General features: G+C 35.6%; 1 protein-coding gene across 1 annotated transcript in view; it reads right to left on the bottom strand.

Moving 5' to 3' along the window:
- Nucleotides 1-11,898: 11,898 nt before the first annotated feature.
- Nucleotides 11,899-17,729, bottom strand: part of LOC149782551 (transmembrane protein 231-like) — a 38,559-nt gene continuing 32,728 nt past the window's right edge. The window contains exon 7 of the mRNA XM_089933990.1: nucleotides 11,899-16,784. Coding sequence (XP_089790116.1) covers nucleotides 16,619-16,784 — 166 coding nt within the window. The 3' untranslated portion in view covers nucleotides 11,899-16,618. The remainder of the gene's footprint in view (nucleotides 16,785-17,729) is intronic.

Here is a 17,729-nt window from a genome sequence, read left to right as displayed (position 1 = left end):
AAGTCTACCTCAACCAGGTATTTGCATTGGTCACAGGTAAGGTTGAATTATAACCTGAACAATTGACTTTAAACTTTTAATGCCATATTTACCTTTGTATATTGAAAGTCATCTGTTAACTTTGTCCATCCAAATCTATTATACCATCATGGCCTATATAATCTGATTTCAGAAGCAGGACTTCTATAGAAATGGTCATTTTGACAATGTCAATTTGATAATTTAAAAAACTTTTGAATTAACTATCTATAAATTTAATAAAATGTATGTGACGTTTGGTAGGTTGGGGTGGGGTGCTCCCAATATTATTTAAATTACTATGGAAGTCCCACCCAGGCTCGATTTTGTAGGAAGTGAAATTAGTGATCGAGGCAAAGCTCCGAGCACCCAGCCAGCAATGCCAACAGTTAAAGGTGAAATTCAAGGGAATAACAATTTCATGCAATTCAATATTCAAATGATAATAATTTCCCAATCACTCTTCTTCCTCTCGACCAAGGGATAGCCTACTGCATCCTGTGATTTATAGTGTGAGATCGCTTTTCCACCTGTCCTTGTTTTCTACTCATCTGTATCCCGCCAATTCCTTCTCCTCTTCCGACTTCCTTCCTCACTCCTTCTCCTTGACTACTCCTTCTCCAATTTCTCCTCCTCGACTCCTTTTCTCCTCCTCCTTGACTCTGCTCTCCAACTAACCTTCGATTCACAATCGACTTCTCCACTAGTCTCTCTCCTAGAGAATCGGGACTAAACCACACCGGAAGTCTGTCCCCTAAAAGCTTCCTTTACGAAGCTTTGTCTTTCCTTAGAATTTCCTAAGTTTTCCCGCCAAATCACGAGTGGCTTCCCGGAGTTATTGCTACAACTTTCTCAGCACGAGGTTTCACAATGACTGGAGTTTCTAGTCTAAAGTACTCAGTTAAATTCGGGTTGAAATGGTGACCATACTTTCTCTCAATTCCGATTGGATATCGATTCTACCCTGTTGTATTCAACTTAGCAGACAATGTTCCGGCCGTCTGTCAACCTGGTGAGATATACGACGCCAATAAGGGTCCTTTGTTCTTGAACAAAACTTTCAACGTCCACATGTGATTTTTGACACCCAACAAGCTGGGCTCTCGTAACAAATACGAACAGGACCACTACAGCCGCGGGGTATAACATATGTAGATGGCTTCTAACCAATTCCTTTGTTCTTGACTTACGTAGTTGCGGCAGGCAACGTGACAATGTACAAAAATACACAACTGTCGTCAGCCTGCAAGACAGACTTTTTACTGACTTTTTACTGAGTGATTTCCCATATTTTACCTTTAGAAGAAATAATGGATTTTTGTGTATATCTATACATATAAGTTTGAATCTTCTTTGTCTATATCAATATTTGTTTTAGTTTTCTGGAAGCTGATGTACAAATGGTATGGATTACTATCAGGCCATATACAGTCTCTGTGCGGATTACTAGAAGGCCATATACAATCTTCAGGATATGGACAAGTTCATGATCTCAACATCTATTGGAAATAGTGGTCCAGTTGAGAGAACAAAGTAATATCAATATGTGTAGTCTGTCTAAATATTTTCAACCAATTTTTGGGGCAATACCATTTTTAAAAAAAACAAAGTTAAAAAAAATTATCAGGGCAATTGCGGTCGATTTCTCATACAGGTCCAAATCTTGACAAAATGTAACTTATATTATGGAAAGATTTTCTTTTCCAAAAATGCATGTTCCAACATTTGGCAGAAAAACTGAATTATTTAGCCACACCCAATATATGTTATAAAGTAAAGTTTAATAAACCCTGTCATTTTTCATAGATATTACTCATGAAAACATTATCGTAGCCATTAAATTAATTTTGCTCATGACGACATTATCATAGTCATTAAATTAATTTTGCTCATGAGAACATTATCATAGTCATTAAATTAATGTTACTCATGAGAAACTTATCATACCCAATAAATTAATGTTACTCAGGAGAACATTATCATACCCATTAAGTTAATGTTACTCATGAAAACATTATCATACCCATTAATGTTACTCATGAGAACATTTTCTTACCAATTAAGTTAATGTTACTCATGAAAACATTATCATACCCATTAATGTTACTCGTCAACGTTTTCATACCTATTAATTTACTGTTGAGAACGTTTTTCATACATGTTAATGTTACTGATGAGAACATTATCATACCCATCATATTAATGTTACTCATGAGAACAATATCATACCCATTAAATTAATGTTACTCATGAGAACATTTTCATGCCCATTAATGTTACTCATAAGAACATTATCATACCAATTACGTTAATGTTACTCATGAAAACATTATCATACCCATTAATGTTACTCATGTGAACGTTTTCAAACCAATTAATGTTACTCATGAAAACATTATTATACCAATTAAGTTAATGTTACTCATGAGAACATTACCATACCCATTAATGTTACCCATGTGAACATTTTCATACCCATTGTTACTCATGAGAACATTATCATACTCACTGATGTTACTCAAGAGAACATATTTATACCCATTAACGTTACTCATGATAACATTTTCATACCCATTGTTACTCATGAGAACATTTTCATACCCATTAATGTTACGCATGAGAAAATTTTTATATCACTTAATATTTTTCACGAGAACATTTTCATACCCAATAATGCTCTGCATGAAAACATTATCATACCAATAAATGTTACACATGAGAACACATTCATATCTAATAATGTTACTCATGAGAACATTTTCATACCTAAAAGATTAATCATGAGACCATGATACGTTTTCATACCCATTAACGTTACTCATGAGATCATCATACCCATTAATGTTATACATGAGGGCATTTTCATACCCATTAATATTACTAATGAAAACACTATCATACCCATTGATGTTACTCATGAGAACATTATCATACCCATTGTTACTCATGAAAACATTATCATACTTATTGATGTTACTCATGAGAAATTTTCATACCCATTGTTAATCATGTGACGTTTTCTCAGCTGTCTTGATCCACTGTTTTTGAACAAACCGCCCACACGTAATACTCGCCAGTCAACCCGTTTACGCTACGATGGACCCTCATTAATTGATTTAAATGATCACTCCTTGGCTCTCCACGCTACATTGTGCTCTAGACTAAACGAACTGGGACTACATTCATCATTACCTAAATGTAAACAGAAGCGAAAAAAGAAACGTTGTTTCAAAGCTGGCCGGTGTAGAACAGGAAGAAGAATCCCAGTTACCTGCCTTATTTCGGCTCAACAATTTAAAACAATTTCGACCGTTAATTTAGATAACCTAAATTCAAATCCCTATTAATTCGTCAACCTTTGTGTCAGGTATCGAAGAAATACCTCTACGCATTGCATTATTCAATGCCCAGTCACTAGGACCACCGGAAAAGCGCACATAAATAGTTAATTTTATCAACGACCAAAATGTTGATTTATTTTTCCTGACAGAAACATGGCTAAAAACATCAGGCGATGAACCCAACGTGCGGATCTAACACCCACTTGTTACTCCATCAGGTCGTTCCGCCGTAATTCTCGCGGAGGTGGAATTGCTGTCATCACAAAGAACTCCATGATAAAACGTCTTAACTACACCACAACATTCAGTTTCGACCACACATCGTTTGAACTAGTCCAAACCACACTCACACTGGAGCAAAGGTCAGTCCATTTTTTCTGCCTATACCGCCCTCCTCCTAGTAGAAAAAACAAGCTGGCTGACTCTCTCTTTTCGGAGCAGTTTCCGAATCTCCTGGACTATGGAAATTCGATAGGTGGCAACCTGATTATTCTTGGAGACTTAAACTTTCACTTTGACTGTCCCGGAAACCCAAATACATCAAAACTCATAGATTCCATTAATGTTTTCAACCTCAAACAGTCAGTTAACCAACCCACCCATAAACATGGTCATATTTTAGACTGGATTCTTCATAGACATGATGATAACATTCTACGGTCCTCCCTGGTATCCCATGACCTTGCATCAGATCACCTCTGCATTATATGCCATCTTGACGTATCAGTTTCTAACCCTCTACCTTTATCTGCTACTAAGAGAAACCTCCGTATGATAAATAGAACCAAACTAATGCACGACATCCAAGCTAACCTAACAACTTGCTTACCTCCTACCGCAGAACAACTGATAACTGTCTGCGTTCATTGCTTGACAAACATGCCCCAGCTACCAAGTGCAGAGTATCAATTCAAAAGTGTTCTCCATGGTATAGCAGTGTTAGGGACCAGCTTCGCACTGCTAAAAGAGACCGCCGTAAAGCTGAGAGGCTCTGGCTTTCCACCAGACTCACTATTCATAAGCCAATCTATGAAGTCGCTAAGAAGAATGTCACAAATATAGTCCATGCAGAGAAATCAGCCCACTACACTACTAAGATCATGGAAAGTTCCAGCTGCAAAGAGCTCTTCGAGATTACTAACAAGCTAATGTCAAGGAACAAATCAACACCACTTCCAACTACCTTCTCTCCAGTCGACCTTCCGGACATATTTGCAAATTTCTTCTGTGACAAAGTACAAACCATTAGAGATAAGCTTGACACCACAATTTCAATTGACTCGTCGTCACCATACAGTTGGGATACAGAATTTGAGCGGCAACCATTAGCAGCATTTGAACCTGTCTCTATGGATTTTGTACGTACATTCCTGATGAAGAGCGTTTAGATCCAGTATTGCCTTCACTAACTGATGTTATTAATAACTCTCTCTCATCCGGGGAATTCCCATCATTTTTCAAAACTGCCATTGTAAAGCCTCTGCTGAAGAAACCAACATTAGACCATAATGATTTAAAGAACTACCGCCCAGTTTCTAATCTCCCATTCATATCAAAAATCTTAGAAAAGGTTGTTCTATCCCATCGCTTGTATCGCATCTAAATTCAAACAGTCTTTTTAGCAATGTGCAATCTGCATATCGCCCTTACCACAGTACTGAAACTACTCTTCTAAAAGTAGTTAATGACATTGTCTCTGCGTTGGATATTGGAAAGATTACAGTCCTCACCCTCCTTGATTTGTCTGCAGTATTTGACACAATAGACCATGATATATTACTTCACCGTCTCCAGCATGTATTTGGCATTCATGATACATCCTTACTGTGGTTCAAGTCCTACTTGGTCAACAGGACACAAATTGTATCTGCAAATGGAATACACTCCAGCCCAGTTGATCTATGTTGTGGTGTTCCACAGGGGTCTGTTCTTAGACCTGTTGTCTTCATTCTGTACACTCGGCCACTCTGAAGAGTCATAGATCATCATCCAGTGTCTCAATAATTGTACGCTGATGACACCCAAATACACAAATCTAGCCACCTAAATGAAGTTGATGCTACCATCCAAGGTGTAGAGAGGTGCATTTCTGATGTGAAATCATGGATGACAGGTAACAAGCTGCAGATGAATGGTGATAAAACTGAGGCCATTCTGATCACAACACAAAGACTTTCTCTCATTCACATCCTTTACCTCAAACAATAAATATCAGCAAGACCAACATTAAATTCACACAATCAGTATGAAACCTAGGTGTTACTCTGGACAGTACTCTCACACTGCACCAACATGTCATGAACATATGCAAGGCTGCATATCTTGAGCTGAGACGCATCAGCTCAGTTCGCAAATATCTTTCAGTTGATGCCACTAAAACACTTGTGTGTTCATTAGTACTTTCAAGAGTGGACTAATGTAACTCAATTCTGTCTGGTTCATCTCAGTATCTACTCCAGAAACTTCAAAAAGTTCAAAACACAGCTGCTCGGATCATACTTAGAGTACCACGATCAGAGCACACCTCCCCGCTGCTCTGTACCCTACACTGGCTATCCATTCGATCCAGAATCAAACACAAAATTTGTTCTCAGTGCTAGTTTCACTGTCGGACTCTAGTCCAACATACCTATCCGATCTCACCCATGTGTACACACCAGCAAGATACTTACGCTCCTCTTCTGACAATTGTATACTCATTATTCCCACTATGAAAACAAAGTCATATGGACAGCGTTCTTTTCCATACCAAGGCCCGGCAACGTGGAGTGAATTGCCCACTGAACTTAGACACAACGACACAGTGATCCCATTCAAGAGGGCTCTCAAATCTCATTTATTTCGACTGCAAGAACAAACTTAAAGATCTAATAATGTTTCCTACCTTAAATATTCTCAGCATGTTTTTTTTTATTTTTTAATGTTTTTTCTAATTTCATGGTGTTTGTTTTTGTAATAATATTACTATATGTCTTTTATCTTGTATGTGTTGTCTAATGTTGTAAAGCGCTTAGAGCTTCTAAAGATTAGGCGCTATACAGAGTCCTCATTATTATTATTATTATTATTATTATTATCATACCCATTAACATTACTCAAGTTAATATTTTCATACCCATTAATGTTACTCAAGAGAACATTTTCATACCCATTAATGTTACACATGAGAACATTTTCATACCCATTGTTACTCATGAGAACATTATCATACTTACTGATGTTACTCATGAGAACATTTTCATACCTATTAATGTTACTCATGTGAACGTTTTCATATCAATTAATGTTATTCGTGAGAACATTTTCATACCAATTAATGCTATGCATGAGAACACATTCATACCTACAAATGTTACTCATGAGAACATTTTCATACCTACATTATTACTCATGAGACCATGATACGTTTTCATACCCATTAACGTTACTCATGAGAACATCATCATACCCATTAATGTTATACATGAGAGCATTTTCATAACCATTAATGTTACTTATAAAGACACTATCATACCCATTGATGTTACTCGTGAGAACATTTTCGTACCCATTAATGTTAGTCATGAGAACATTATCATACCCACTGATGTTACTCATGAGAACATTTTCATACCATACCCATTAATGTTAGTCATGAGAACATTATCATACCCACTGATGTTACTCATGTGAACGTTTTTATACCATTAAGATTTCTCATGAGAACGTTAACATAGCCATTAAATTAGTTTTACTCAGAAGAACGTTATCATAGCCAGTAAATTAATGTTACTCATAAGAAACGTATGATACCCATTGAATTAATGTTATTCAGGAGAACATTATCATAACTATTAATGTTAGTCATGAGAACATTTTCACACCTATTTAGGTTACTTATAAGAACATTTTCATATCCATTTATGTTACTCATGAGAACATTTTAATACCCAGTAATGTTCCTCATGAGAACATTTTTCATACCCATTAATGTTACACATGAAAACGTTTTCATAGCCATTAAATTAGTTTTACTCATGAGAACGCTATCATAGCCATTACATTAATGTTGCTCATGAGAAACCTATCATACCCATTAAATTAATGTTACTCAGGAGAACATTATCATACCCATTAATGTTACTCAGGAGAATATTATCTTACGCTTGGATGTTACTCAAGTGAACGTTTTCATACCTATTGATGTTACTGTTGAGAAGTTTTCATACCCATTAATGTTATGCATGAGAGCACTTTCATACCCATTAATGTTACTCATGAGAACATTTTCATACCCATTGTTACTCATGAGAACATTTTCATGCCAATTAATGTTACTAATGAGAACATTTTCATACCCATTAATGTTACTCATGAGAACATTTTCATACCCATTGTTACTCATGAGAACATTTTCATGCCAATTAATGTTACTAATGAGAACATTTTCATACCCATTAATGTTACTCATGAGAACATTTTCATACCCATTGTTACTCATGAGAACATTTTCATGCCAATTAATGTTACTCATGAGAACATTTTCATACCCATTGTTACTCATGAGAACATTTTCATACCCATTAATGTTACTCATGAGAACATTTTCATAGCCATTAATGTTACACATAAGAACATTTTCATACCCATTAATGTTACTCATGATAACATTTTCAAACCCATTACTGTTATTCATGTGAACATTTTCATACCCATTACTGTAACTCAAGAGAAGGATTTCATACCTATTAATGTTACTCATGAGATCATTTTCATACCCATTATTACACATGAGAACATTTTCATACTCATTAATGTTACTCGTGAACATTTTCATACCCATTAATGTTACACATGATAACGTTTTCATGCCCATTAATGTTACTCGTGTGAACATTTTCATACCCATGAATGTTGCTCATGAGAACTTTGTCATACGCATTAATGTTACTCATGAGAACGTTTTCATACCCATTAATGTTACTCATGAGAACATTTTCATACCCATAAGTGTTATTCATTAGAATATTATTATACCCATTAATGTTTCACATGAGAATGTTTTCATACCCATGAATGTTACTGATGAGAACATTATCATATCCACTGATGTTACTCATGAGAACAAGTTCATACCCCATTAATGTTTGTCATGTTAACATTTTCATACCCAGTGTTTTTATGAGAACATTATCATATATATCATGTTACTCATGAGAACATTTTTACAGCCATAATGGTTACTCATGAGGACATTGTCATGCCCATTAATGTTACTCATGACATTTTCATATCCATTATTGTTACATATTTGAATATTTTCATACCAATTAATGTTACTCATGAGAACATTATCATACCCATTAATGTTACTTATGAGAACTTCTTCGTAACCAAGGATATACTCATATATTACACGATGCATTGTCTTCATTTATAATTACTCTGTTGAAAGAACAAGCATTTATTTGAGAAATTATACAAAGATCAAATATCTTTTCTACTAATTATTACTTATACAAAGTGTGAAGAAAAAAGCAGCCATAAATCAAGGACTAAAGTAACATACTATTAGAAAACAGCACCAGTAAGATGCATCTATATTCCTAATGGATTAACCAATAAAATATACATATGGTTGTGTACAGATATGGGTAATTTGTTGCAATTATATTTTTTCAAGACAACACAGGTACTGAGTGTGGATTAAAGGCCTGATAAGCAAAGTAGTCAAAATTTCCCTTTTTATCTTATTAGAGACCTTATTTTCTTTGCTATTAAGATCAGACCTGTTTGAAATGGTGGTGGTCATTGTCCTCAACAATGTTTATCAATGACACCTTCCTGCCAGATTAAATAGTACTCATTACTGAAATACAAATATAAAAAAGACTTTTGTACTGGTTAATCATTTACTTGTAGCCTGCTGCACACGTTCTGATTATTAAGCTCATATACTTTTATTTGATGGCCCAGAGGCAGTAGTGATGGCCCAGAGGCTGTAGTGATGGCCCAGTGGTAGTAGTGATGGCCAAGTGGCAGTAGTGATGGCCCAGTGGCAGTAGTGATGGCCCAGTGGCAGTAGTGATGACCAAGTGGCATTAGTGATGGCCCAGTGGCAGTATTGATGGCCCAGGGGCAGTAGTGATGACCAAGTGGCAGTAGTGATGGCCCAGTGGCAGTAGTGATGGCCAAGTGACAGTAGTGATGGCCCAGAGGCAGTAGTGATGGCCCAGAGGCCCAAGTGATGGCCCAGAGGCAGTAGTGATGGCCCAGTGGCAGTAGTGATGACAAAGTGGCAGTAGTGATGGCCCAGTGGCAGTAGTGATGACCAAGTGGCCCAGTGGCAGTAGTGATGACCAAGTGGCAGTAGTGATGGCCAAGTGGTAGTAGTGATGGCCCAGTGGCAGTAGTGATGACCAAGTGGCAGTAGTGATGGCCAAGTGGCAGTAGTGATGGCCCAGTGGCAGTAGTGATGGCCAAGTGGCAGTAGTGATGGCCCAGTGGCAGTAGTGATGGCCCAGTGGTAGTAGTGATGGCCAAGTGGCAGTAGTGATGACCCAGTGGCAGTAGTGATGACCAAGTGGCAGTAGTGATGGCTCAGTGGCAGTAGTGATGGCCAAGTGGCAGTAGTGATGACCAAGTGGCAGTAGTGATGGCCCAGTGGTAGTAGTGATGGCAAAGTGGCAGTAGTGATGGCCCAGTGGCAGTAGTGATGGCCAAGTGGCAGTAGTGGTGGCCCAGTGGCAGTAGTGATGACCAAGTGGCAGTAGTGATGGCCCAGTGGCAGTAGTGATGGCCAAGTGACAGTAGTGATGACCATGTGGCAGTAGTGATGGCCCAGTGTTAGTAGATGCAAAACAAGTTTACACTGCATTATGTGAGCCCTTTAATCTTATAAGCTGCATTTCTATTTAAACAAAGATCTTTAGTAAATTAACCAGTCTTAACTAAGCCCTATATCACTCATCTGACCTACACTGTCATCAAGAGCCCAAAATGGGTAGGTAACATGAAGCCCACAATGGGTAGGTAATGTGAAGCCCACAATGGGCAGGTAAGGTGAAGCCCAAAATGGGTAGGGAAGGTGAAGCCCAAAATGGGTGGGTAAGGTGAAGCCTGAAATGGGTAGGGAAGGTGAAGCCCAAAATGGGTTGGTAAGGTGAAGCCCACAATGGGTAGGTAATCTGAAGCCCACAATGGGTAGGTAAGGTGAAGCCCAAAATGGGTAGGTCAGGTGAAGCCCAAAATGGGTGGGCAAGGTGAAGCCCAAAATGGGTAGGTAAGGTGAGGCCAAAAATGGGTAGGGAAGGTGAAGTCTAAAATGGGTAGAGAAGGTGAAACCAAAAATGGGTAGGTAAGGTGAAGCCCAAAATGGGTAGGTAAGGTGAAACTCGAAATGGGTAAGGTGAAGAAAAGTTTCAAATGTATTGCTTCAATGACTGTTGCTGACCAAGTCAGTTTTCTTCTTTTGGCATTTAACAGTGTATCAGCACAAGAAAGGTTATATCATGTCAAAACAACCAAGTACTGCTACATACGAACTGTAATATCATGCTAAGACAATCCTGTACTCCAGAAATGGTCATGGCAATAGTTATGCCCCCATAAATTTATTTAAAAAAGATAAAACTATAGTATTCACCTTCCTTCCTGTCAGTGTGTACCAATCTACTGGTTATAGAAATGAAAAGCATGTCATCTTCATCCAATATCTGCAATGTCCAGCTTTAATATTTCTAAATAAAATCTAAGACTAAAAAGGGCAGCAAGTGGTGTAAATCTTATGTAAATGGGTTATAAAGGATGTAATGCCAAAAGTTACAGAAACTGACAGAATTATTCACAAATTATTGCAAATAATGAATAAAATCAATCCTGTTGTCTCAAGAAATTGCCTTGCCCTCACAAAAATAGTTATCATGGTAGTAAATAAACTAGTCTGGTTGAAAACACAAACAAGATGTCACTGTTTGAGACCAATGGGCAGGTTATAAGCTGATGAATGAAATGGATAAATTTTGTGCATTTTTTAAATCCTTTATGTTTTTTTGTTTGTAAAATTGGTAGTGGGGGAAGTTAAAACCACCAGGAGGGTAGGCAAATACTATCAGCACTTTTTAGCTGCTATCAGAATCATACTTTTTATTTCAATCAATACAACTTACAGCAGACAGCTGATCAGGCTTAAAGGTGAGATGGGCCATAATGAAGTTTACATGTAAAATGTTTTCAAAATTCATTATGCCAATTTCTTTAAAAACAAGGAAAATAATTTAACCAAAACTCTCTGAAGCAATTAATTGTTCCAGATACTTTATTTGATTGAAGTGTCTTACTCAGCTGATAATATCTTATTTTAATGATAATTAGTTCCTGAGACAACTTTCTGATTATCTTGTTTCAGTTTTTGTTCTTTACTTCCATTTTTTCAGAATTAACTTGGTTGTAGTAAAATAAGGGGCAAAATTTGGGACTTAAATAATCTTTGATTATAACTGAAAATCCATTTTTTGCAAGATCATTATATTCAAAGTCTAGCATAACACAAAAAGTATAGTTTACTTCATGACATGTTTATTTTCAGAAGCATTTTTAAAAACAGTTTTGAGCTCCAACTTAAAGATAAAGTAAAATATTTTTATGCAATATATCAATCTTAAAAATTTATCACAAATGATTATACATCAATATATGTGCAGATGGAACATTTTCATATTTGAATAAAACGTATTTACATAGCAAGTGGCCAGATATAACATTTTCTGAGGTATTATACAAAAAGGTATGTTCACTGATCTCGCTATCTCTCTGTTAAAATGTATATAAAGTATTGTATATTATTTATGTGAAACATACAGACAACAAATAAACAGAATATAGTATTTTTATATTCATCCAATCTCATTCACTATCACTCCATGCTATCTAAAACAATCAAAACTACAAAGGAAAACACACACAGAAAGTATACAAGTTGTGATGTGCATTACATAGTGAAGATGAATTTCTGGATTCTTTACAAAATATTTTTCTAAAGATTATATTTCTAACTTAATAAACTAGTTAATACCTGCCAGGTGATATTTATTCCATCAGAGCAAAAATATATACAGAGTTTAATTAAAATAACCCCTAGAAAATGTTTGTTTTTTTGTGTATGCCCAAATTAATAATTTAAAGTGGCACCGATTTAAATGTTGACATATTCCAAATGCACTCTGTGAAGCTGGCAAAATTACATAGGGAATATCTAATTTAAAACAGAATGGCATCCTCTTAGCAGCATGGTGCTTTCAATCCAGGTAGCTAGACCTGTACAGGTGAGATGTCATTGTATCAAAAGAATCACACATCAAAACCGATCAATTAGGTGCCTATTCCAAGGTCTCTACACCATCACAATCAAAAGAAAAAAATGACACCACTTAAAGAGTTAATCCTTCATTCTTTATTCAAACCTATTTTTAAACAAGATCTGAAACACATCACTCCCTTACTATAAGGCTATTCATTATAACACAGTTCCTGTTACAAGGCAAGTGTGGTCATGGATCCCATTTCATTATGTGGTAGAACTCATTACAAGGCGGTATAATCTAAGGCTCTCATGGGGAACATTATAAGAAGGGAGTAATGACAATCTGGGTTCATGATAAAAAAGCATACTCTATGGCATTAAAACTGGGGAGTACTGTATCATGTACCTCATCATAAGGTAGAATACCTTATTGCTTTATTAGATAGCATTAAAATGATAGATTACTTATCATTTACCTCATCATAAGGTAGAATACCTTATTGCTTTATTAGATAGCATTAAAACTGGGGAGTATTGTATCATTTTATTTACCTCATCATAAGGTAGAATACCTTATGGCTTTATTAGATAGCATTACAACTGGGGAGTGTTGTATCATTTTATTTACCTCATCATAAGGTAGAATACCTTATGGCTTTATTAGATAGCATTAAAACTGGGGAGTACTGTATCATTTACCTTATCATAAAGTAGAATACCTTATGGCTTTATTAGATAGCATTAAAACTGGGGAGTACTGTATCATTTACCTCATCATAAGGTAGAATACCTTATGGCTTTATTAGATAGCATTAAAACTGGGGAGTACTGTATCATTTACCTTATCATAAAGTAGAATACCTTATGGCTTTATTAGATAGCATTAAAATGATAGATTACTGTATCATGTACTTCATTATAAGACAATCTAATGACTTCTATCATTAGCACTATATTGAGGGAGTACTGTGCAAGGAAATGCTCCATTTCCATCAGATGCTTCTAGATACAGTTTTATGAAATTTATAAGGAAAAATCTTGTCAGTCAGATTACATCCATAATTAATGATATCATAGCCAATCACTTCAACATAATCAGCATATCTGTGAATTTTTTTTCTCCCAAGCTCCTGTCAATGAATTGTTTCTTTCTGCTTCCAGATCTTCATTATTAATTTCTCATGAAAATTCTCAGCATGATGGTTGCACACAATTCATCGGATTATGGTCATATTAAGAATATCTACTTGCAAAATGAACAATGACTGCCCATCATTAAATGGCATGCTAATTACACTATGACACACTGTATATAGCACAAGTATTGAAGTGCTATGAACTCTGGAAGAGATCGGACATAACATTATATGGTTACAACTTCTGTTGTTAAATATTTAAAATCAAACACTTCTTGTACAGTTTTAACAATTGCATAGCTGCCAACACTAGAGTACAAAAATACTTACTGCTTATAAAAAAATGTACTGATTTTCAGGAACAAATACTGATTTTTAAAACTTTAATGTATATGTAACTATTTATAACATCTACAACCATCAGTAAAGTAGGATAGTAACTTACATAATTATTTAATGTCAAAGATGCATGTGTTGCACTCTTGCACCTTCTGAACAGGCAACCTGTTTCATCAGGGTGCCCATTCAAAAGATGCAAGAGTGCAACACACACTCAGACCCAGGCTGTTTATAGGAGCCATTTCTATACCTTATTTTTATTTTTCAATCATTATCGATTCCAATGTCCTATCTTTCACTGATGATCTGAAATCTGTGCAATTTTCTTTACTGAACTGTTTTTATTCTAGCACATGAGTAATCCTTTGCGATTTGACTGTCTGGAAAAAGTGTGTGAAATAAACTACCAGCAACACTAGTAACTGAAAAAGGAAGGTTTCTAATAGATTGAATTATATCAAGGGTCTCTCTTGAATGCCATAAGTTCAGGCTGAGTTGTTGATGATGAAGCAGCTAGCTAATGCTTATTAGCTTTAACATGCTGCTTTACGTCATGAGTGCCTCCATACCCAACAGTGAAAATAAAATTACACAATTTGCAAAACACAAAGTTTTCTCCTTTACTAGACGGTTTCATAAATCTAAACATGATGCCATAATTGTCTTTCCAGGTCTGTTTTCTTTTCCCTGCTGGAGAAACTCCTCAATCTTCTGTTTTCCTTTTCGATATAATTAGAAGTTGAATATTACAAAAATCTGCTTTGTGCAATCCATTATGGTGGTTAAAAACTGGCATGGTAGCCTCAATTTTGAATGAACCAATCTGATTTCAGAACTCTATAACCCTATATACATGTGATACATTTATTCTCAGATTGGAACCAGGTGCCATTCTAACAGAAAATTGTACAGAAATCTTTTATATAATTTTTGTAAATTAAAAAATGTATTTTTTAACAAGAAAAACATACACCCATATTCAGGTCCAAAAATATGGGACAAATATGGGAAAAACAGGACACTTGGCAGCTATGAAATTGAAAAAACAGTCCTGTGAAAGAAAATGAAAAGTGTATGAAACAATGGAAATCTTTAGCTATTTACAACCAGATGTAAATCATCGGCATGCAATTTCTGTTGGGAACATCAATGTGATCTCAATATTTGTTTAATACTGAAAAAATTCACTATCACTAACCTTCTTTTGTGTATTTGACAAAGTAGTGCCAGACATTCAGCCTGTGCAAATTTCCTTAATTTTTAAATACTTGTGGAGCTATTATTTTATGGGCAGTTAGTAACAGGTACTTTCTCCCGTTCTTTTCTACGTAATGACCCTTACTTTGGTACAGGTCTTCATTCCCGATCAGCACAATAAAATGCAAAACAACCTATTTATTTTGTTGTTGTTGTGATTTGAGATTACTCTGACCCTTAGCAATGTAAAAATATAAAGTCAATGACTTTACCATATTTAATTCATATCAGTTGATTTGACAAAATCTGTAACAGAATCTACGGTCTTGTTGTTGAATACATGTAGTGAACAAATTTTAATAATTAAATGTGGATATGAGATTTTTCTTTCCTCCATGCATTGGACCTTTTTTCCTCCATGCATTGGACCTTTAAATTATCATTAGATTTTTATATACTAAGGATCTGCTCAAAATTTCACAAAGTACACAATGAAAAAAAAAACTTTACAACTTCTCAAATTTCTTTTATCAATTAATTTACCTTTCACATTTCTTTTTCACAGTCACTATTATGAAAACTAGACAGTTGTCTTTCTCCATGTGTTTCACCTCTGAAACATCATTAATGTAAACTACAGTCTTTGTTTTAAAATATCACTAAGTCCCAAAATAAAAATATTCTGAAATTTATATTTCCTGCCCCTTTTAAATTCCTTTATCACAGATATATACATAAAATTTTTTTTTTTTTGAGGCAGGACAAAGAATGAGTTTGATCACACAAAGGGATGCATCAAGGCCATGTAAAATGAGTTCTTTTCCCTGACTTAGAACAAAACATGAATGCGGTTTTGTATTTATTATATACCCCTTCTTTTAAACTTTCTACTATATACTATACTGTGTGAAATTCAGTTAAAAAATAATTGGGATTTATAAAACTTAAATTCACTGCATCTAAATGTATACCCATGTGGACATCATAGAAGGCACATAAGTAGTTCGAATTTGGGTGTGATAATGGAATGAACAGCTGTATCAAATGCCATATCAAGCATGTAAGATTAAATGGGTATGTACTAAAACAAACAAAAACATGTAATGAGCAATCATTGTGCTTTTCTACAAGTTCAGTGCATATCAATACTCTCTTATACATTTGCTTTCATGTCTGATGCTAATGTCACATCACATTGGTGTGCCATTATTTTATGTTCATTACATTATCATCATTTGTCTTTCATGCTAGCTGTCTCTTCTCAAGCTCTCCCATTAATTGCTGAATCCTATGCTACTGTTCTGGCTTCATTTCATCTTTTCTTCCCTCCATGGTTTTTCCACCATTGTTGGCACCAACTGGTTCTGGTATATGAAGACCTTAACTCGGTCAAAAAAGAAGAGGAAAATGAGAAGGACAGACACATACTGTACCCAACCCCACTTGATCAGGTACCAGAAGCCAGGTGTGTATCTGATGGGTGTCAAGGAAGTTTTAAAACTCAGAATGGTTTGTATTGATAATTAAAAATGAAAATTTCAGTGCTGATTAAAAACTAATGCAGTGGTTCTCCTCTTTCTCCTCTTGTGAGACATCTACCAAGGCAGGCTTCTCAGAATGAGTAACCATCTAACCTGACAGGAGATCCAGTGTAACAAGACTAAAATAAAAATATTTCCACAACATTAGTCAAACAAATTCAGATTAAGGTAGAAATTAAAAGAGTTAGGCCACCTCAACCCTACACCACTCCAACTCAATACTGATTTAGGGATTAAATCAATCGGACACTGCAAAAAGGTAAAGTGCAAGCTGATATGCTGCACTATGCAATATCTATTATAGAAGTAAACAATTTGCTGAAATTTCCTCCTCCATTTGAAAAAGAGTTTTCTACTATAGGATGGATTTAATGAAGAAATAAAGGTAGGGATGTGTGATTTTTATGCATTCAGTTGATTATTATGTGCCATATTTTATAAATTAGCATCAATACCTAAATCATGTGTCCTAGAATAGACCCTAACTGTCTGAGCTTTAATTTCATGTGTCTTAGAATAGACCCTAGCTGCCTACATGTTTTATTTGGTGTTCTCAGAATATACCCTGGCTGCATAAGTGTTCATTTAGTGTTTTAAAAATAGACCCTGACTGCATATGTGTTCATTTGATGTTCTTAGAATAGACCATGACTGCCTAATTGTGCATTTGGTGTTCTTAAAATAGACCCTGGCTGCATAAGTGTTTATTGGTGTTCTTAGAATAGACTTTGGCTGCCTACATGTTTATTTGGTGTTCTTAATAGACCCTGGCTGCATAGGTGTTGATTTTGGCGATCTTAGAATAGACCCTGACTGCCTAAGTGTTCATTTGATGTTCATAGAATAGACCCTGGCTGCCCAAGTGTTCATTTGGTGT

Source organism: Sinohyriopsis cumingii, chromosome 15, assembly GCF_028554795.1.
Source record: "Sinohyriopsis cumingii isolate HCF-2022 chromosome 15, ASM2855479v2, whole genome shotgun sequence".
In the NCBI taxonomy this organism is placed as follows: Eukaryota; Metazoa; Mollusca; class Bivalvia; order Unionida; family Unionidae; genus Sinohyriopsis; species Sinohyriopsis cumingii.
This window is presented reverse-complemented; position numbering and strand designations above follow the sequence as displayed.